At 37.0% G+C, this 22,722-nt stretch overlaps 1 protein-coding gene across 11 annotated transcripts in view; it reads left to right on the top strand.

Annotated features, from left to right (window-relative positions):
* The window catches only part of ARHGAP29 (Rho GTPase activating protein 29), a 72,450-nt gene extending 55,446 nt beyond the window's left edge, over positions 1-17,004 (top strand). For 6 of the 11 annotated variants that reach the window (XM_019752550.3, XM_019752562.3, XM_074335158.2 and 3 more), the window contains 12 exons: positions 829-986; positions 1,545-1,684; positions 1,961-2,065; positions 3,073-3,159; positions 4,701-4,799; positions 5,857-5,996; positions 6,288-6,476; positions 6,755-6,892; positions 10,109-10,338; positions 12,206-12,536; positions 12,669-12,777; positions 14,949-17,004. In XM_019752550.3, coding sequence (XP_019608109.3) covers positions 829-986; positions 1,545-1,684; positions 1,961-2,065; positions 3,073-3,159; positions 4,701-4,799; positions 5,857-5,996; positions 6,288-6,476; positions 6,755-6,892; positions 10,109-10,338; positions 12,206-12,536; positions 12,669-12,777; positions 14,949-15,835 — 2,613 coding nt within the window. In that variant the 3' untranslated portion in view covers positions 15,836-17,004. The remainder of the gene's footprint in view (positions 1-828; positions 987-1,544; positions 1,685-1,960; positions 2,066-3,072; positions 3,160-4,700; positions 4,800-5,856; positions 5,997-6,287; positions 6,477-6,754; positions 6,893-10,108; positions 10,339-12,205; positions 12,537-12,668; positions 12,778-14,948) is intronic. The other 5 variants (XM_019752570.3, XM_019752577.3, XM_074335160.2 and 2 more) reach the window with 1 other exon arrangement.
* The last annotated feature ends 5,718 nt before the right edge of the window (positions 17,005-22,722 follow it).

Below are 22,722 nucleotides of genomic sequence, written 5' to 3'. Positions count from 1 at the left end.
GACAATCTTATATAGTATTATTTGCAGTTTTTAGTACCAGAAATGATCTTTATTTAATTTGTTTTCTCTCCAGTGCCACCCTCGGGAGAACATAAACGCTATGAGTACTGGAATCTCATTTGTTTATTTGCTATAATATTTCCAAAGCCTGGGTTTTTATGAACCTTAAATTAGTTAAGTCATGTGAAGTTCTCAGAATGGCTCTGGTACAGTATCAGCACCCATCAGCTGCTATTATTGTTATTGTTGCTGTTACTATAAGTAGTAGTAGTAGTAGTAAGAGCATATTTAGGCATTTGTAGAAACTCAGTGGACTAATGTATTTTGAATAGATTCAGAATAATACCTAATTATAAAAATTGAGTACTGTAGGATACATTATACATATAAAGCACTTCTATTTTCATAGGATTGAAAAATGAAAGTCAAAATAATCGTGTTCTGATTGGAATTTTTCCCCCCACATTTTTCACTTAAGACTTTAGATAGTTGTGATCAGACTGAGAGTACAGAGCTGAGATTTCTCAAAAATACATTCGTTTAAAATTGTGAACGAGTAGGGGCATGGGATTGTATTTTTGAACTTCTCAGTTTAAAGCCAGTTTTGCTGGAAATGATTGATATGTTGGGTTAAGACTACTTTTTTCCCCTTCTGATCAAGATCAGGCACAAAGTCAGGCAACATGGTATGCTCACAATACTATTCAGTGCTGTATGTGTCACTGGATGGCCTTTTTCTTGGTGCTGTCACTTGAGATAAATGTATGTTTCCATAGCATTCCATATATCATGAATTATTTTGCCTTTTATCCCTATCTGTGACTGTAGGTTACAGTTAACCTCTTCCAGATGCAACAACTACAGGCTGCCTCCCTCGCAAACAATTTACAGTCTCTCTGTGATAATGCCAAACTGTATGACCCAGGCCAAGAATATAGTGAGTTTGTCAAGGCCACGAATTCAACTGAAGAAGAAAAAGTTGATGGGTGAGAATTGATATATAGATGAAATTTTCTTCATCAGATAAAATATTCATTGCTAACCTCCTGTAGAGTATCAAGTGGTATCTTTTCTAACATTGGCAGATTTGACTTTAAAATTTTCTGAAGTTTTTTATATTAGTTAAGATATAACTAATTCACTTGAGAATAAAAAAAACTTTTCATTTTGACACAAGAGCTCAGTTCTTTGAGGTTTAAAAATCCTTTGAGAACGACAAATAATGGTCATATCTACTATTTTGAATGCAGAGGACACAGATTTACCCTACATTTCCACAGGTTATAGTAGAAAAGTTTAACCATGACATGAATAATTAATTTTACTTTTGCTACTCTTTTCTGTATTTCAGCTGTAAAAAGTACAAATGGTTAGTAAGTTTTATTCACATCTCTTTTAAGAAGTTGAACCATATAATATGGTTTGTTCTTAATATTTAGTTAAATTACTGTACATTCATTAAATTAACAGATTTTTCTGAAAATAAAATAGGTTGATTGTTAGTCATTCTTCTCAGTAATGAGTTTTATTTGGGTTTTTCTTAGCAATGTAAATAAACAGTTAACAAATCATCCCCACACTTCTGGATATGGACCTGCTGACTCATTAGAGGATGTTGTGCGCCTTCCCGATAGTTCTAATAGGATGGAAGAGGACAGATGCTCCAACAGTGCAGATATAACAGGTAGTTTTCACCACATTAATGAAAGCACTAATTTATGAGAGATCGAATTGTTTAAAATGCAATTATTAAATGAGTTGCAACTCTGGAATTTAAAAATCAAGTCTTGAATTGTAACTTTATGAGGCCTTATTCACAGTTGTAAGCCCTGTGTCTTTCATAAAGTGGGTTATTGATCACTGTTAAAGAAACGTATCTCATTTTAAATAATGTCAGTATTTTCCCTTATGATCCATCTGTATGTAGCCAAGTTTAACTTTAAATATTCTTTTCTTAAAGGTCCTTCTTGCATAAGACCATGGACATTTGGGATGTTCAGTGACTCTGAGAGCACTGGAGGAAGCAGTGAATCTAGATCTCTGGATTCAGAATCCATAAGTCCAGGTATATAAGTCTAGCAGTGAAAATTCAGTGAAAGATTAAAATATTCCTTTTTGGGAATATGCTTTGCTTACCTTATGTTTATAATTAAACTGTCTCTTAGAGAAGAACATATACCAGGGGTGCCAAAAAAATGTGTACACATAACTTGTATTCATCTTTTGTTATTGGTATATATTGAGTATTACAATTTTAATACAGTTTTTTCCTTTCTTAAAATGTGTATACATTTTTTTGGTGCCCTCTGTATGTATGTATGTGTATATACACATATATATATTTAAAAGAAGAAGAATAAATCTTTGTATATTTACCACCCAGCCTAAGAAATGGAACATTATCAGTATATTACAAGGCCCCTGTGTGTACCTCTGTGATAACAATTGTCTTAACCCACCAGAATAAGCCATCATCCAGAATTTTGTTAATCATTCCCTACCTACCGTGTTTCCCCGAAAATAAGACCGGGTCTTATATTAATTTTTGCTCCAAAAGACACATTAGGGTATATTTTCAAGGGATGTCTTATTTTTTCATGTACAACAATCTACATTTATTCAAATACAGTCATGTCACCTTCTTCTGGAACATCGGCATAATGTCCTAAATGCTTCCATCTGGCTGATGATCTTAACTGGGGCTTATTTTCGCGATAGGTCTTATTTCAGGGAAACACGGTATGTTAAAATGTTTTAGTACCTATATTTGGTTGACCTTTGCCCTCTTTGGAATGTTATACAGATGGAACTGTACTGTTCTTTTGTGACTTCTTTCATGCATTTTTTTTTGAGATCCATATTGATGTGAGTAGCTGTCTTTATTTTTTACTATACTCTGAATAGCATTCCATTCTGTGAACATTATTGTCAATCCTTTTTATTGTTTTGTAGTTAGTTGCTATAATGAACACCATAGTGAACACCAGTTCTTATACCTATGATCACTTATTCTTATTAATTTTTTACGAATGTACTTTAAGGCCCGTAATTTGATAATCTCATATTCCTTAGAGAGGCAGACTAGGTGTTTTGAACTCTCCCTTAGTGGCTTCAAGGAGGACACCTTGCCATGGGTTATACAGCTAGCAGGAGAAGAAGGTAGGTAGCACTTGAACCCAAAAGATTCTTACTTCAACATCCTTCTTCTCCGCTCCTCTACCACAGACTGCGCCACTGCGCCAGTCCTTTTCTTCCTGCTACGTTCCTTCCTCCTAATTGGCACTGCAGGAGATAATGCTACAGGATTTAACCACAAAGTCCAAGACATTTTGTTTTTTAGTGTTCTACATGTTATAGAAATTTTCTTCCTGTAAATAAATGTCTTGAATTTAAAGTTAGAAATAACTTCCATGCAGCACTGGGGTTTGTAGGCTTACTTTGCGTCCTCCTTTAAAACTAGTTCTGTTCAAGGACACTCGAGATTGAGCCTAAATATTTGAGTATTTGTAATGAGCTTTGTAAAAACAATGTCGTTCCAGCTGTCCCCAGAAATTAAGACCCATTCTAGAGCAAGCCCTAAATTAGTTGGAATCCTGTAAGACTTCATGTGATAGACAAACATTTGGAAACTGGTCACATGATAAATAGGTGAAGACCTGGGGATGCCTAGCCTGGAAAAGAGGAAACTTGGGGACATTACAGCTGTCCTCAAATATTGGAAATGTAAAGGGACTAAAAAGTAGTTAGAGTGCTTTTGTTTGCTCCTTTAGGGAGAAGTATGATCTAAGACTAGGATTTATACGGAGGCAGATTTCTGCTCAATAATACAAGAAAGCTATTCTACAATTAAAATAGTTCTAAAATGGAACAAATGACCTCATGATTTCAAAGTCATTGCGGACATGTTCAAAGCAAAAATTAGATGACTACCTTTTAAGAGTATTGTGCAGAGGAATCTTTTTGGGGCGAGGTTATTGCTTTAAATCATTTGTAAAGTCCTTTCTAACTCTGACCCTTAGACTGTTAGGCTTTGATTTAAGCGAATCCTTCCACTTAGTTGTAGCCCTGTTTGTAATATCAGCAGGGAGCAAATGAACCTCAGTACCTAGTTGGGCTGCTTCTGAACGTGCTTTGATACACATGGCAGATCCTTTGCTGGCATAACATCTGGTGCTCTCTGCTCCTGCCAGGAATCATTGTTCCCGCTTCCCAGCCTCCAGTATTCCTGGGAATATAAATGTGATGTTACTGTTAGTGTATTGCTATATTTAAAGATTTTTGTATACTTTACAAAGCTTTAGGTTATATTGTATACATTTATCTATAACTTAATTCAGCAAGCATTTAATGACAACTTTAGTATTGTGCCAGGCACACTGTCAGGTATTAGATACAAGACGTGAATAGAAAATGCTCCTTGTTCTGTAAAGCTTACATTCCCTAGCACTATCAGAAATTGGCAGTCAGGGTCTCATTGGGATGTCTGACCCTCAATTTTACATTGATTTGTACAAGTTTTAGTTCAGTTCTCTTTTGTTCCCAGGAATTCCCTGTATCCGAAGTCTGAGAATGGAAGCAAATTTTGTACATTGTAGCTAATAAAAATAATATGACTGTGTTATTCAAAAAATGTTATCATCAGACATTCATAAAATTCTCCAGTGCATGATCAGGTAATTGTACCCATAATTTTCTTTTAGGAGATTTTCATCGAAAACTTCCACGAACTCCGTCCAGTGGAACCATGTCTTCTGCAGATGACCTAGATGAAAGAGAGCCACCTTCCCCTTCAGAAACTGGTATTGACAATCAGTCGCTGAATGTCACTGAATCAAGTTCTCGCTAAACCAATTGAATCAGTAGCACGGCATGATATTAGGAAAATAGTATAATTCAAAGAATTACTCTGCTGTGTGTTAAACAAAAGGCATTTTAATGACTTAACTATATTCCAACAAATCATGTACAAGTATGAGTTGATAATATATTAATCAAATGTTACAAATGTAAAAACGAGCAGCAGAACTACTAGATCTAAAATGTACTAGCACAGTGCTAAAATAGGCTAGATGTTTGATCTTTCATAAATAGTGACTAATATAGTGACTTAACTGTTAAAAGGGTTGCAGTGCATGAGAAATTCTGAAATAAAGCCACTTTAAAAGAAACAGTGCAAGAAGCTAAGCAGGAAGAATAAATAAGTATACTTCTTGATGACAGAGAAAGTTGTGCATGTTGAAGGATATAAAAGAGAAGTCTGTTACCTTAATGACTTGAATTAGACTCATATAAATTAGTTTTGTATATTTGAAATCAACAGTTACCTGTTTTGGCATCTTTTACTAAAATAATACAGAACGCTTGACCTCCGGTAGGATATTGATACACAACTAGCTATTATTATCTGTAATTTTATAATGATTTAAAAATAGCTTTATCCTTAATGCAAATAATGCTAATACACTAATGTCATACAGCTAGTTTTCTTTGAAGCTTTTATAGGGGCATTTTTTCTAAGAATATAATGCCACCGATGTAACATCCTTCCCAGCTCTATAAAGGGCATATTAATAACAATATAAATTTTCTAATTCTGAAAACATTATGCTGTGCTGTTTTAGAAGTATCTTATTGGTTTGGTGGTGCTTTTTACTCATTGCTAAAATGTTTGATAAATATGTGCCTTGTAAGAGATCTTTAAATAAGATGCTTATTTTGATGTTACAGGCTCAAAATAATAGCTTTTTGTAATATATGAATGATTGCAAAGTCTAAAGATTTTTCAAAATACACTATTCTGTGGTATAATTTTTGCCGCCTTATAATTCTTATATAATAATCTATTTCTGTTGCAAGGACCCAATTCCCTTGGAACATGTAAGAAAACATTGATGTCAAAGGCAGCTCTCACCCACAAGTTTCGCAAATTGAGATCCCCCACGAAATGTAGGGATTGTGAAAGCATTGTAGTCTTCCCAGGTGTTGAGTGTGAAGAGGTAAGATGTTTCTGGCATTACCTTAGCCCCTTTATGCTTTCTGTTTTTTCCTTTTTTGTTACTAATTTTACTGAGTCAGATCTTTTGCAAATATCCTTTTAATAAATTAATAAGGAACCACAATGTATCTTCTATAATTTTATATTTTCTTTTGCTAGTAAATGTATTTCAAGCACCACAAGTTATATTTTTAAACTCATTTTTGTTGTGTTACCACTCTACCTATCATTTGTCCAATTGTGAATAGTTTTAAGTTAAGTTAACCAGTTTTAAACTTTCATTTTCTTGCAGTGTCTCCTTGTTTGTCACCGAAAGTGTTTGGAAAATTTAGTCATCATTTGTGGTCATCAAAAACTTCTGGGGAAAATACACTTATTTGGAGCAGAATTCACACAAGTTGCAAAAAAGGAACCGGATGGTATCCCTTTTATACTCAAAATATGTGCCTCAGAGATTGAAAATAGAGCCTTGTGTCTACAGGTATGTTGTAACTCTTGAAATGAAAAATTTTAAATATAAATGCCTTTGTGATTTGTTCTAACGGTAAGGAGACTTTAAAGGAAAACAATGATCTGAATTTTTAATAAGTAACTGATTTTATTCAGATTTATTTGGAAAACATTACCTTATTTGGCCTAGGCTTTTTTGTAAAGCATTAATAAAAATTAAAATAGATACATCAAATATATCTAGATGTCCACATTTAGCCATTTGTACTAAAGCAGAATTTTTCAAAATTTTTCTTCTTTTTTCTCAAGGGAATTTATCGTGTATGTGGAAACAAAGTAAAAACTGAAAAACTTTGTCAAGCTTTGGAAAATGGAATGCACTTGGTAGACATTTCAGAATTTAGTTCACATGACATTTGTGACGTCTTAAAGTTATACCTTCGACAGGTAAAGTTTTTACCCTTGAAACCTACCAGGAAATAGAAAAGAACAAAAATATGATTTGCATTTTGCTCACAACATTTGCTACACAGACCATTTTATTAACAAAGACCATATTAATATTTTTCTACTTATTGTACAGAAGTGAGTATAAAATATATGTACAGTTTACAGAGAAATACTGCTAAAAACACTCGTTTCCCATCACCTATCTTAAGGAAATTGAACATTATTATACCTTTTAGAAGGGCCCTGTATGTCCCTCCCCAGTTGTAGCCTATAACCCCACCCCAATGATCTTTCCTAACCATGTTAGTAACTCCCTCTTTTTCCTTAATAGTTTTAATACCTGTTGTATATTCCTAAGCCACGTATCATTAAGTTTTAGAAAACTCTGTAGATAGCATAAATCTAGCTATGTAAAGAAAGGCTATTATTCAGACTGTTACATGAAGGATTCAGTAAGTAGAACAGTGTCTAGGTCATAGTCCAATTTTACCTTCGTTGATGTTTTAAAATAGCTGTTGTGGGAGGTCAGTGGGCAAAGTCATGAACTCATCCTGGAAGTTCACCATATTTGGGACCTCAGGTAGGGCTATCCTTGCATAAGCTGGCTAGTGGAAGTCAGCAGGAATGTGGTTGGGCTTCTCTATATTTTCTCTTTCTATGCTCACTGTCGTACCTGTAGTTTTCAGGATTAGATCCAAAGGAAACACTTCTGTGGGGTGAAATAAGTAACCTTCGTGGCTTCATGCAGCATGAAGGAGTTTCAGGAACAATCAGCACACTGTCACGATGAGCCAAGTATAAAAGTGATCTGGTCCTTGGCTGAAATTGAAGAGACAGTTACAGAGAGAGAGCATAGTGACTACGGTCCTCAACATGTCGCTCTCGGGAGTTCTGATCTCGATCTGGGCCTTTCTTAACATAGTGAATAGCTGTCATCCTGGGATCACTCTTCTCCACCCTCTCCTCTTTTGTAAGGGAACACCTGTCTTCTGTGCCTTGGCTTCCTATGTTGGTTTATTCTCCTGTTTTGATCGAGCCCATCTCTTGAGCAAGGTGGAATAAGAGTATGTATTTGAAACCTTATTCATCTGTTTTTATTCTACTTTCTTGAATGGGAATGGAAGAGTGTGAATGGTGTGGAATAGTAGTCTAGGCTGGAAATTATTTTTCTTCAGAATTTTGCAGGCATTTTTTCTGTTGTTCTCTTTGAAGCCTGAGATCCTCATTCCTGATTCTCTGTATGTGGCCTATTAATTTTCTCTCAAAAGCTTATAGAATAGTTTTCTCTTCATTATCCTAAAGTTAAACAATGATATGCCTTGATGGGGGTGTAGTTTCACCCACTATTTCAGGCACTCCAGGAGCTCTGTCACTCTGGTTATTTGTCCTTCAGTTCTTACAACTTTTGTTGCTCATTTCCTTGAAGTTCTAGACCTTCAAGTTGTTGTTTTTCCTACCTATTTTGATTTGTCTTCCATGGTTTTCTGCTTAAAATGAGAGTTGCAAATTTAAATGTCTTTGGAAACTCTTAATGAATACATAAAGGCTTTCAAGATTTTGAACTTTAGTGTGATCTAGGTGGGCTGTTTGGGAAACACGTGATGTCTGCATCTCCAGGGCTAGTCTGATACCCTAGAGGAGGGTCTTCCGCTGCCTAGGTGTGTGGTGCCAGCACTCTGGGAGTCAAGTGGGGTAAGAAGACTCTGGGATCTCTGCTTTCCGCATGCATCCAGTCACTAAATTTCTGTTTTTTAGATGATTGTCCACCTGTTTCTTGTGCTGGGCATTGCCCCTCCCAAGAACCGTCAGTTTAACACTGCCCAGAGAAGAAACCCCCAGACTTCTGGGGAGCAGGTTGCTCAGGAACATGGAGTGGAGACAGCAAGGATCTAGAGACCTAATGCTTCTTGGGTAGCCTACCCTTCCTCGTGATTAGAGGACTTTGGGCTGACAGCCCCTGAGTTTCCTGATGCTGTAAACTGTTGTACCTCAGTTTGAAATTGCAGCTTTCTCGGGACTGCTAAGTCAGCACTTGGTCATCTGCTCTTCCACTTGTGAAATGTTGCTTTTGTCTCCATTCCTATTCTCTTGGTCCTGTGGGCTGAACTGTATTTCAGTAGGGTTGCAGAGGGGGAAAAAAAATAGATACAAATGTTGGACCTGCCATGTTAGCCCAGGAAACCATTGATAGCTCTTTAATCACATTTTATAATATTCTCAGCTGAGAAGTTGAGAAAACGTACCTTTGAATGACTGTAAATCTCACAGTGAATCATCCTTTATCTATTCTAGCCATACAGGAAAAGGAAATGAATGGGGTCCGATACTATCAGCTATCATTCTGTCTCAGGAATACTATGGGACCAAGACTTCAGTGTGGGAAGCCCTGCTCAATTCTACAGTATTAGAGAGTAGCCTTCATTTTACTCATATACCATGTGGGAAATCTGAAGCTCCAAGAGGTTAAGTTACCTTCTTCAGATCCCGGAGTGGTGGAGGTAGAAATGGATCTCAGAGTGTCTCCTCTCTGGGACCAACAGGGGAAACTGGATAAGCAGGTGTCTACTTCACCACAGATAGTATAGGACACCAGATGTATGCTGTATTTTCCATTGCTGAGCAGTGGAAATATTGAAATAAGTTATGCCAGTAGACATATCAAGGGTGGCATACCCTTTGATAGTTTGAGGAACTTTTTCTGTTGAACTACTTATGCCAATTCAAGTTATATTTAAAAATTTGATAAATAAAATATTGACAGTTTCTTTCTTGTAAGCCATATTGTCTTATCTTCAGTCTGATTTAAGTAAAACACAAAGACCAGATAGCATTTTGTTCTGTTTCCGCCATACCAATTAAATTCAAGAGTATAAGCCTTTTCTAATTAATTTGGCTTAATTTTTGTATCATCCTGGGTTTGTTTCAATAAAACAGTTGAAGTTCTTGCTGGCTTAAGTGCAGTCATGAATCTAAGGTTTAGAGTTTTACTGATTATGAGTTAACTCATTTTTAATATAAATATGATTTATGGTGATTATGTCAGATCGACTATAGATTATGTCTGTAGCAAACATATGTACATTTCTAAATGTGGATTGACCTTAAATCGTGTTAATGTAAAGGGATGTATTAAACCATTAAGTAGCTATTCAGTAGATATTAATGGGGAAAAAAGGACAGAATTATATTTTTAATGTAATTTTATTTCTTTAGCTTCCAGAACCATTTATTTTATTCCGATTGTACAAGGAATTTATTGACCTTGCAAAAGAGATCCAACGTGTAAATGAAGAACAAGAGACAAAAAAGGATAGCCCCGAGGACAAAAAATGGCCAACGTGCATAGAAATAAACCGAATTCTTCTAAAAAGCAAGGACCTTCTAAGACAATTGCCAGCATCAAATTTTAACAGTCTTCATTACCTCATAGTACATCTTAAGCGGTAAGAACTTTGTACAAGATGAGTATCCATTAGTGGGTGGATAACTGAGCAGTTTTATTGTTTTTATTTTTTTTTAATTGTGGTAAAACACATAACATAAATTTACCATCTTAATCATTTTTAAGTGCACAGCTCAGTAGTATTAAGTATATTCACATTATTGTGCTAATGTTTTTAAAATGAACATTTCATTTCACAGAGGGTGCCGAAAAATGTATACACATTTTAAGAAAGGAAAAACCTGTATTAAAATTGTAATGATACATACCGATATCAAAAGACGAATACAAGCCATGTGTATACATTTTTTTGGTACCCCTATATGTGTTAGGGAAAGGGAGTCAATGCGTGTATGGTCATGCCCCTGGCATCTTTGCCTCAGATGCCTCTTATGTGCCCGGCTCTGGCTCTGGCTCTGGCTGGGGAAACAATGAAAAGGTTTCTGTCATCTGTTGTGCTTGTCAGCTTCAGGGGCAGACCTGCAGACAAGGGCAGTGCGGCATCATTCTTATTCTAATAGAGCTATGCACTGCAAGCCAAGGAAGACTAGGAAGGGAGGGTCATGAATCAGAGAAGGTAGCCCTGAGCCAGACTTAAAGAGCTAAATAGTGGTTTGGTGGCAGGGAGTATGCAGAAGAGCATTCTAGGCAGAGGGTAACAGACACAGAGATACAAGAGATCATTTTGCATTGAGGAAGTATAAGCAATTTGGTTAGACTAGGATATAGCAAGCAGAAGCAGGAATGAGCTAGCTAGGCAGAGGCCTGGTAAAGAAAGCCTTACATACCTGGCAGGTAACTAGACTGTCTTCCTTCTGTGCCCACTAAAGAATTTTGTGCCAAGAATTCAACATGCTCAGATTTGCCTGTTACATCTTTCTGGCAGCAATATGGAGAATGGTTTGGAGGGGAGGGAGGCCTTTACTGCACTTCAGATCTCCTGGAATAGTCATAGAAATAAAGGTGATGAGAACTTGAAGTAAGGCCATAGCAGAGGGAGTGGCAATAGAACAGAGCAATCTTTAGGAGGGAGAATCAGCGACAATGATGTTTAATTTTCCAGCACCGGGACCTGCAGCTTTTAGGGGTATTTTTTATTTCCGCTGGTAAAACTCTAGTAGTTGTGTCGCCGGAGGCTCACCGGGATGTCCGGAGAGGGTTCAAACTGGAGCAGCGGTGACCAGGTTCTAGTTTCTGCACAAGAAAGAATTCAAAAGTAGACAGATGCAGGAAAGCAATTTATTGAAAACAAAAGTACACAATTGAGAGGAAAGTGCGGGCACCCAGAGGAAGTCAAGGTCAGGGTTTTTCATGTCTCCTGGGGCAGGAATTGGTGATGTCGCATTGACTGGTTCATTCATGTCCTCCCCCGGGCAGGACCCAGCCTTTTCTTCCTTATTTTTCCTCCGGAACTGTCATGGCGTCAGATACATGATGGGAGAGTCATAGTAACCACAATGTAAATGAGATTATAATGACATTATTATAATTAGTTAAATAAATGTCACGTCGGGAATTAGCCTAGCTGCCTGAATCTAGTTCTTGTTTTTCTCCAGCTGCAGGTAACTGGATACAGTCACTTGTTACTTGTGTAACCAGTGAAGCACCTGACAGTTATATACCCTGGAGGGGGTTGTTAATTTCCTAGGCTATGTATCTTGCCTCATTTCTTCTCCTAACTTAATTTTTATCCTCTTATGGTTGAAACCCAACTTGGTGTGTGTCAGTTTTTAATCAAATAAATATATCCTTTTCTTAGACTTCTGCAGCCCATTTTCACTCCACCCTTCTCAACCCATAGTAGTAAACTACCATCAGGGCAATCTAACCGGCAAATGTCATACAGCTTTATGTGTTCTACTCTGCAGGGTCGTAGATCATGCAGAAGAAAACAAGATGAACTCCAAAAACTTGGGGGTGATATTTGGACCAAGTCTCATTAGGCCAAGGCCCACCACTGCTCCTATCACCATCTCTTCTCTCGCTGAATACTCCAATCAAGCGCGGTTGGTAGAGTTCCTCATTACTTACTCCCAGAAGATCTTTGATGGGTCCCTACAGCCACAAGATGTTGTTGGGTGTAGTACAGGTGGTGTTGCACCTCAGGTGGATCAAGGCTGTCTTCTGAAGCCTCCGTTATCACCAGAAGAAAGAGAACTAGACCGTTACATGAAGTCACTGTTTTTTTCTTCAAAAGAAGTGAGTTTTGACCTTCATGCAATTGTGTTGGAACTTTATAATGTTTATGTTAAGTTTAAAAAAAAACCTTTGAATTGTTTATTTTGCGGTGTGTTTGCTTCTTCAAGTTTAAAAATTCTCTTCCATCAACAGGATATCCACATAGCAGATAGTGAAAGCAAAATTGTTGAACCAGCTACATCATTTGAGGAATCAGAACGAAAGCAGAATGTATTAGAAAAATGTGATGCATGTCTCATTGGTGAGTGGCCAGATACAATACGTGTTTTCTGACTTAAAACTATGTCAATAAACCATGCTTAAGAGCAAAGGTGAATGGAGCTGAGAGAACTCAGAGAAAGAAACTTCTTTAGTACATGGATCTTTGCTAGCCATTAAGAAAGTTGCCTCTTAGTGTACTTCGCATTTAAATGAATGTCATTGCCTATAATAGTCTTTCTTAGAAAAAGACATCTTGTAGTTCATAGATATTGCTTGTGCTCTTTCTGAAAACTTTTTTGTTTTCATTTTTGCCATGAATTAAAGTCATGACAGAAGGGTATTGAGTAGTATGTTAGTTCATTGGCACCTGTGACTATAAATCATTGTATTGATCTAACTGCTCATAAGGAGTCAACTGGATTCCTAAAATGACAAAAAAATTTAGACTCTTAAAACTTCTAAAAATTTTTTCAAATGCTTTTACCTATCACTTGCCTTCAACACAGTAAGCACACATATACGTATGTCTTTTTATTTCCTTCACTTCAGTCATTTTATTCACTATATGATGATTTTAGTTGCAGTGATTGGTAACTATCAAGCTGGTAGAAAGGCTTCCATTTATTACTGTAATTCTACAAGTTTCTAAAGCTAAATTCCAGTTTTTAAAAATTCAGCCATATATGTTAAATTGGATGTATACTCAAACAGCAGTTATCATAGCCTCACTGGGTCTAAAAAGTAAAGGACCTAATATTCATTAAGTGCCCCTGCTCTTTGCTAAGCACTGTGCTTATTGTTTGATGCCATTTATCTGGTTTGATCTTCATAATAGTCTGTGCTATGAAGTCAGTAGTAGTATTAGGCCCATTCAACCTATAGTCTAATAGTCTGAGAAATCATGCCAAACGTCATGCCCCTAATAAATCGTCAGTCAATATTTGAGCCTATGTTTGTGCTCATTTCACTGTCCCATGATCTAGGACTCCCAGTTTGAATAGTTATGATAATAAATGTCATTTTTGAGTGCTTATTATATACCAGAGAATTCTAAGCTCTTTTCATGATTAGGTCATTTGGGCCACACATCAACAAAGATATAATTATGATTTTCTTTTGACAGATGAAGACACTGAGGGACAGTGAGATGGCTTTGCCCAGTGCAGAAGTGGTAGAACTGAGTCAAACGCAGCCACTGGGCTTTAGAGTCTGCACTCTATCCATTAGGCTATAAGTTTTTCCCTCAGAATGCACTTTGGGCGGTACCTACAGCCCAACCACAACGAGTCAGTTCCCAGTGAGGGGTCTGTAAATGTGGGTTCGGACCTGGGAAAACAAAACAAGAAAGTGTTGCTTTGGTAGCCCAGGGAAGAGAGGTCAGCAGTCTCAGATAAGAAAGAAGGTCAGTGAGATGACTATTGGCAGTGATTCTGATGGGCACCTGTCAGCAAACTGCTGCCCAAAGGACTGTGAGCAGAGGGCTGGAATTTTTCAGAAATGTGACTTTTTTAGGAGACATGTAGCAAAGAGGCACAGGGTTTAAAGGAGCTCAGCGTTCTAGTCTGAGGCAACATGGACCGTGGGAACTTGATAGGAAAGAGGAAAGTAAGTCTGGAAGTAAACTGTAAATGGAGTGAATGGCATTTTTCGTTAAAATAAAACAATTCAACTTCACTGGGATGGGATGAATGTTATAGCCCATTTATTAGTTGATCAGATATGAAGGACATGTAAGGCGTTTCACGTGATATGCTCGCACTGTGGGTTGAGGTAACTGAAAAGCAGATTAAGTGAGTTGGCAAAAGCCTTGGGATTCAAGGCCTCACCTACTTTGGTATGTGAATTGGTGTAACTTTTCTGAGGTTAATTTACCAGTGTCTGCGTGTTGAAATCATGACAATCCTTTGACCCAGCAAATACTTGTTCATGTGTGGCACGTCAAAAGAGGTTACTTCAGCAAGTGTATTTTACTCTAACCCAAGTGGGTTTTGTTTATTATATTGACTTTATTGATTTAAGTAAATAGAGAATTCCAACATTTTTATTCAGAGTCTGCCTTTAAACTTATCTGCATAGATAACTGAGACTAACTTGAAAACAATATATAACCTTTGTTGTTCGGAGAGCGTATTCATCGATACCTTATTCAGACTCTCTTGTTAACCAGGTATCATGAAATTGGCTTTTTAAATAAATTTTCTTCTTTTTCAGACAACAAAGTGCCTTTGCTTGTAGACCAAGAGCTTGAATCGGCATCACAAAAGGTGGAAGATGTTTTTAAAAGCTCCAAGCCACTGACTGTGAAATCCGACAGGGAAGCAAGCAGTGTTGCTGAGAGGTGCACTCCAAGGACCAAGATTAGACCTGCAAGTTTGCCTGTGGATAGACTGCTGCTTGCAAGCCCTCCTCATGAGAGAAACGGCAGGAATACGGGGAATGTAAATTCAGACAAATTGTACAAGAATCCTACCTTTGAAGGAGTTTATAGAAAAGACACCCCTACTATTTGTTGCAAATTTGATGGCTTTAACCAGCAAACTCTACAGAAAACTCGGGAGAAGCAGTATGAACAAAATGACCTCACTGCAAAGACTGCAGTGATTGTGCCCAGCGCACTCCAGGAGGGGGGAGTGCTGACCGGCATCAGGGTTGGTGGGGACCATCGACTCAGCGCCACCCAGCCCAGTAAGCCATACACAGAACCAGCCATGTCAGCAAGACAGGTGTCAGAGAGACGGTCCTCTGACTCGTGCCCTCCTGCTCCTCTCAGAGCACCCAGAACACTGCAGCCCCAGCACTGGACAACGTTTTATAAGCCACGTGCTCCCGCGGGTAGTGCGAGAGCGGCTGAGGAGAAGCCCACAGCATCCCCGCCAGCAGTGCCTCCTGGCACCGCTCACATCCCTCAGGGGCATTCGCTGAAATCAGTGCCAGACTCCGAAAACGCAGCAGCTTGTCCTGTGCAGCCACTCGGTGAGCCTAAGGGGAACTCGCAGGAGCGCGGCCTGCCTGGTGTGCATCCGCCGTGTCAGAGACCGCGGCTTAAGCGAATGCAACAGTTTGAAGACCTTGAAGATGAAATCCCACAGTTTGTGTAGGGTTGTCAAAATTCAGCTTTTCGTTTTCAGTTGTTTTGTTTTGTGGTATTGTGTTTGTTTTGTGAAAGAATTTTTGACAGGGCCCCTTTTGTAAAGGATTGCCAAATTGTGGATTTTGCTTTTGTCATTGTATTGTGTTATCCTGTGTTATATTGAATAGTAGATATTTTGATAGGGCCACATTTGTGCCTCACTGGAATTACCTGTATTTCAGAAGTTGTGAATAAGTAGGTAGACTCATGTTTTTTAAAATTTAGTTGATTTTCCTCATAAAATGGTCCATTTAAATGCATCCCTAATATATAGTTCTCAGCTAATAGGTGCAATTGGGAAAAATCAGCTTTATTTTTTTGAAGTGAAACTATGCTTATTTATAAAAGGAATGTTTCTGAATGCAAGTGCCTAAAAGATCTTTGTTTAGTATGATTGTTTTTTTCACACAATTTTATAGTGCATCTTTGACCGTTGTGCTTTTCTTATTATGTATGTAAACTTTTTTTTTCCAATTGGCAATTTACTTAACTTTTTAATATTTACATAATGGCCAAAAGGCTTGCAAATCTGTATTTAATTGCATTTTAATTAATTGCCAGATGTTACATGTGGTGATCAGTTGAATTGTACAAAGAAAATGCACTTAAACCTGTTTCTAAATTACATAGTTCAGTTTTATCTTACTTGGCTTTAGATGATTTTAATACATTTAATAGTTTTTCACCTCTTGGCTTTGTTCTACGTAAACTTTTGTTGTTCAACAGTTCTGAACCTTTTGGTATTTTATATAATGGTCCAAAAAATGTTTTAAAATTCAATGCATTTCCTCCTGATATTGTCTGGTGTGTTTTTTAAAAAACCATCTCTTTTGTATGAAATGTTTTTACTTATGAATAATTTTATGTACTTTTTCTACCTGGACTTTTAACCATTGACAATGTATGTTTCATCTGAATCGTGCAAAGATTTATTTAAGTTGATTCTAACTATAGTTCAGTAAACCTCATTGTTTTGGAATTTGTGAGGAGGTATAGATGATTGGATATATTTCATTTATAAAATGCCCAGTTTTTAGAACTAGTGCAGTTCTGTTATTGTCTGGGTTTCTTCATTTTGCCTAAAATAGGATATAAAAGGGACAAAAGAATAAAATAGCCTCTTTTTGTATATGTGAACTGTTTGTAGTAAATGCTTTTGTATATCATGTTATACTTGATAAAATGCACACACACACGTGTGTGTGTGTGTGTGTGTGTATATATATATATATACACATATATGTATATATATTAACCTGTGAAATTATTTCAAGTTTTTTTGGCTTCTCTGAAACTGTTGCCTCTTAGGACATGAGACTTTAAGGTCTGTTAACCACTGGCTTAGTGGTCATACGTCCCTTGAGTGCTGCAACGTGGGATGCATTTTATGGGAAGTTATTTAGTTCTGTATGATATTAAGGACAAGGGAGAAATGAATAACTCTTTTGTGCTGGAGCCTTGTTTTTAGTCGTCATTGTATAAGATACAAAAGAATTGTATTGCTACGAAAACCTAAAAAGAAAATAAGAACCAACATTTATTGAGCCCTCTCTATATGCCATGAGCTCTGCTAAGTTCTACATAAATTATTTCAAGTTCACAGCAGCCTATTATAGGTGAGTATTTTATTGCTCCTGTGTTACAGAAAAGGAAACAGGCTTAGTTAAATGATTTGCTCTAGGTTCCGTCGCTGTAATAGTTGGGGTCAAGTCTTCACACACAGGGCCGTCAGCTTCTAATGGTCAGTCTCTTAATTACTGGTTACTAAATCATACCAGAGTCATATCAGGTAGTGTGTAACAATAGAAAATTCACCTTTAAAATTTTTTATTATGGTAAAATATGCATAATTTTTGCCATTTTAACCATTTTTAAGTATACAGTTCAGTGGCATTAAGTACATTCACATTGTTTTGTAACCATGACCACTGTCCGTGTCCAAAACTATCTCATCACTCCATACTGCAACTTAGAAAATGTCCTGTTAAAATCCTTCAGTTTTCTTTTACTGTATTGAGATAACCCAGTGAAAGAATGGATTACATAACCAGCTGTGCTCTGTTTCCCCTTCCTGTTAAACCTCACAAGTAAGAGTTCCTTCCACTTTGGGGTTCTTTCTGCCTTTAGGGCTCTCTGGCATCTTGTCCAGCTTAAGCTGCCAGTCTATAGATGGGGCATTAAACACGTATCTCCTGAGAAGACGATGCTATTTGTAGAGCACCCATGGTGTGCACCGTGCTGTAGTACCGCGTAATGTGGTAGCAGTCTTTGTCAGGAAATTCTTTTATGACACATGGAAAGAATGGAAACCAAGGGAAAGGGCGATAGTGGGGAGTCCTTTTAGAGCTGCCAGACCACCAGAAAGCTTTGTGGAAAGCATATTGTTCAAGTTTCCAAGTCCTTTGTGAAGGGGTGAACGTAACTTCCCCATATAGGCTTGTTTTACATGCTGAGAACTTAGTTAGAATTTATGAGTATTTAAAATTACTTTGAGTACATCTTAGTCAGTATATTTCGTTTGATACAGAGGTGAAGATATGATCCCTATGAGGGACTTGTTGCCTAGAGATCTCAAGCAAATAGAATCATCCCTCACTTCCCTGGGTGATTTAATTTAAAGATGGTACTGTGGCTTCACTACTTCAACTAACATTGTGTTACTTACAGTCTGTACAACTATAAAAATCTCTTTAAAATGGCAACCATTATATATTTTTATGACAAGTTACAGTCAATGTAATTCTCCGGATTTTCTTTCCCAGAGGCAGGAAATGGTTTTGATGTGCTGATAGGATTATATATGTAGACAATTGAGTAACATCTACAGTTTAGCAAAGTTGCTACAATCAATATGCATAAGTCCGTTGTATTCCTTTATATCAGCAACTAACAGAAAATGAAAGTTTTTAGAAAGATCTCTTAAATAACAGCATAAAAATTTGAAATAGTTAAGAATAAATCTAACAAAATATCTTCATGGAGAAAATTTTTATATCAAGAGGCGTTTGAGGAAATCTTAAATGGAATGCTCCATGATACACATGGATTGGAAACCGCCTCAATGTTATAAATATGTTCATTTACCTTACATTTATTTATAGGTTCAATATAGTCTCATCCAATATAATTTTTGAACCATTGCAGACATGATGCCTCATTACCCATAAATATTTGAGTGATATTTCCCTAAAACAAAAACACTCCTATGTAACCGGAGTATGACGATCAAGTCAGCAGATTAACACTGACATAGGACATTAATTCACATACCACACTCAAATTCACTGATTGTCCCAATAATGTTTCTCTGCTCCAGCGTCCCAGTCCAGGATTATATAGTGCGTTTTGTCCTCTCTCGCCTTCAATCTGGAACAGTTTTTCAGTGTTTTCTTTCATGACCTTAACACTTGAAGACTATAGGCCAAGTAATGTGTAGAACATCCTTCAGTTTGGGGTTTACCTAATGTTTCCTCATTATTAGATTCAGGATACACATTTTTGTCAGAAATTATGTATTCTCACTGTATCATGCCAGAAGGTACACAATGTCAGATTGTACTATTCCTGGTGATGTTAACTTTGATCATTGGTTAGGATAGTATTTATCAGTATTATTCAGAACTTTGTGAGGGATTCTTTGAGACTATGTAAATGTCCCATTTCTCATCAAATTGCACTCAGTTTGAGTCCATTAACACTTCTTGTCTGAATCAATTATTACTATTCTGGTTGTCAAATGGTTAGTCCACCATTGCTTATACTTTGATTGATATTCTACTGTAAGGAAGAGCAGTCCCTTCTCTGTGTGTTTATTTCTTTATTCATTTTTATTGGTATGAACTCATGGATTCCTACTTCATTCAGTAAGTTACAATGTATTGCTGTCATTTGTTTTGAATTTTTGCCAGATGTGGTCTGTGGGAATCTCTTCAAGCTCGCTTCTATGTCCTTTTGACTTTTTGAGTTCTTCCTTATTTTTTGACACTTCAAGGTATCCCAAGCTTATCTTGTGCTTTTCCCTGCCCCAACCGTTTTTCCACAGAGCCCTGATTCCTTTAAAACAAAAATAGTATGTGGAAAACAAGAGCTGAGAAGAGCTCATTGCTACTGAAAAGCCATTGGTTTTAAGCCTTTATTGGTGGGCAGGTCAAAGAAACACGTGCGAATACACACCCACAGACATGTATTTCTATATATACATGCAAGTCGGACAATTAAGTTCACAAACTCATCCTAGAAAAGTGCTACATACCACATTGCTGAATATTACTACAATCACATTCGAAGTACCCCCCTTTGGAAGCTATGCACTGATGCCAGCACCTAGTCGACCCTTCAAGGCAATTTTGGAACTCTTTCTGGAATGGCCATCAGAGCTGTCATCGTATTGCACTTGATGTCCTGAATGTAATCAATATGTCTTCCTTTCAATATTTCCTTTATCTTTGGGTAAAGAAAGAAGTCTTTGGGGGGCAGATCAGGTGAGTAGGGAGGGTGTTCCAATACAGTGATTTGTTTACTGGCTAAAAACTCCCTCACAGACGGTGCCGTGTGAGCTGGTAAATTGTGATGCAAGAGCCATGAATTGTTGGCAAAAAGTTCAGGTCGTCTTTTTCATGCAGCCTTTTCATCACTTCCAAATAGTAAATGTGGTTAACTGTCCAGTAGGTATAAATTCATAATGAATAATTCCTCTGATATCAAAAGAGGTTAGCAACATCATTAAAAACGAGATCATGAATTTGTCAGACTTCATGTGTCTTGAAAACCTTGAGTTCACATTGATACCTTCAATTCTAGCTCAGTACTTCAAGGTTTAATCTTGTCTTTACATATTGTACCGTGTTTCCCCAAAAATAAGATCTAGCCAAACCATCAGCCAAATGCATCTTTTGGAGCAAAAATTAATATGACCTGGTATATAATAGAATATAAATAATATAACATAATGTAATAATACTGGGTCTTATATTAATTTTTGCTCCAAAAGACGCATTAGAGCTGATGGTCTGGTTAGGTCTTATTTTCGGGGAGAAACGGTAACTCCTTTCTGTCATAGTGAGGAAACTGGCTCCCATGACCCTAAATATATATTTGCTTACTCTTCCTTTGTGTTCCAACCTCCTGACAATGCTAGCTGCTGCCTTGGCCCACCTAGCCCCAAATATGCCAAGTAAGTCCTCAGCCATTGCTGCACTGGTCCTGACCCTACCAATCCTTATCATGGAAGTCGAAACCCTACCACCGAGGACCAGGCCAGCTGAATCCTTGACCCCAGTGACAATCCCCACCATGCCATTTGAATTCTAGGCCCTGGTCATCTGGCTGCATCCGCTACCCCAACAGGAAGGGGAGGAAAGGGACAAACTCATGATCTTTTGATAATGACCAACTATTAAATATTTATTGAATTTACTAAAAGTTTAAAATGAATAGTTATAAGAAATGTTTAAACATAGATGGATATATTTACAAAATAGGAAGTTAAATTATTTGTTGTCCCTTTTTTTGTCTCAGCCCTAACTCTTGCAGCTATTTTTAAATAGTATTAGTACTTCCTGTAATTAAACCATATTACATATTATACTTTTTTTAGTGTCTTTACAATCAACCAATTTACTCTCCATACATAAAATTAGCATGGTTTTCTGAAAATAGAGTAAAAGAGACTAATTTTCCATGTTTCTGAGGTACACGCTTTATTTGTGGTGTTGGCTTTTAAGTAAATAAACAAATAGCCGTAAGTCACATGAAAACCTGTCTCAGGTTTCTGAATATGGTCCCGCCCACTGGGTACAGGATATTTTAAGTCTTCCTTATAGTGTCGAAAAAATTGGAAAGAAAAGGTGTAACAGTGACTACACCAGTGAGATTGTCATTGTCTAGGAAGTGCTGACTAATAGGTGAATGTGACCCAAAACTTTAAAAATCAGGACATAGACTAAGTGGTAAGATCTTACTTACAACTGTAGGCACAGAGCCTCGTTATAATAGTTGCTGTCTGCTAAATTAATGATCTAGATCACATTCCATTTTACATCAGAAATTTGTTTTTTGAGATCTGCTTCCAAGGAAATCAAAACTTTTCCTATATCCAACTATTTTCTTCCAAGTTGTGAGAGTTCATCTAGTCAGTTGTCAATCAGCTCAGAAGGTGTTGTGATTCCACACGGGAGAAAGCAGTGAATCGATGAATTTTCCATTTACAAGTTCAGACAGATATTTAATAATTTAGGTTCAGTGAGTTTTAAATGATTTTTATTTTGAAATAGATCATAAATGCAGAAGTGTGTAAATGTATCATTTAAATAATAATTATAAAATGAACTCCCGTTTGCCCCCAACCCCCTTAATAGAACATTAAGGAGCCACCAGAGACCCCGCCCTGATCACATGCCTGCCTTTGCCTCCACAGACTGTAACCACAGTCTTGAATTTTATGTTAATTGTTTCCTGGCTTTTTGAAAAATTTCCTACCTATGTATTTAATTTTGCCTGTTTTTTGAAACTTCTACAAGTGGAATCATTGTTTGACTCTTTTGTGGTTTCTTATATTCAACATGTTTCTGAGATTAATCCGTGTAGATGTTCATAGCTGCAAACATATTTTTCCTTTTTTTAACCACTGTGAAGTATTGCTGTGGTAAATGTACTACAACTTATTACTCATCCCGCTGTTGATAGACACTTAGGTTGCTTCCAGGGTTTTGGGGGGTGTTTTGTTTTGTTTTGTTTTTTGTCACTGAACAATGCTGCACTGAAAATTTATTTTTTACTTTTTCTTCACTTTTTAAAAAAACAAATCTGCGTTCTGGTTGTCATCTCATTTAATCTTCACCAAGTCAGGTATTCTTA

This window comes from Rhinolophus sinicus, chromosome 14 (genome assembly GCF_057876585.1).
Source record: "Rhinolophus sinicus isolate RSI-liver-muscle chromosome 14, RSI-T2T, whole genome shotgun sequence".
In the NCBI taxonomy this organism is placed as follows: domain Eukaryota; kingdom Metazoa; phylum Chordata; class Mammalia; order Chiroptera; family Rhinolophidae; genus Rhinolophus; species Rhinolophus sinicus.
The sequence above is the reverse complement of the archived record's forward strand: the minus strand, read 5'-3'. Positions and strand labels throughout refer to the sequence as shown.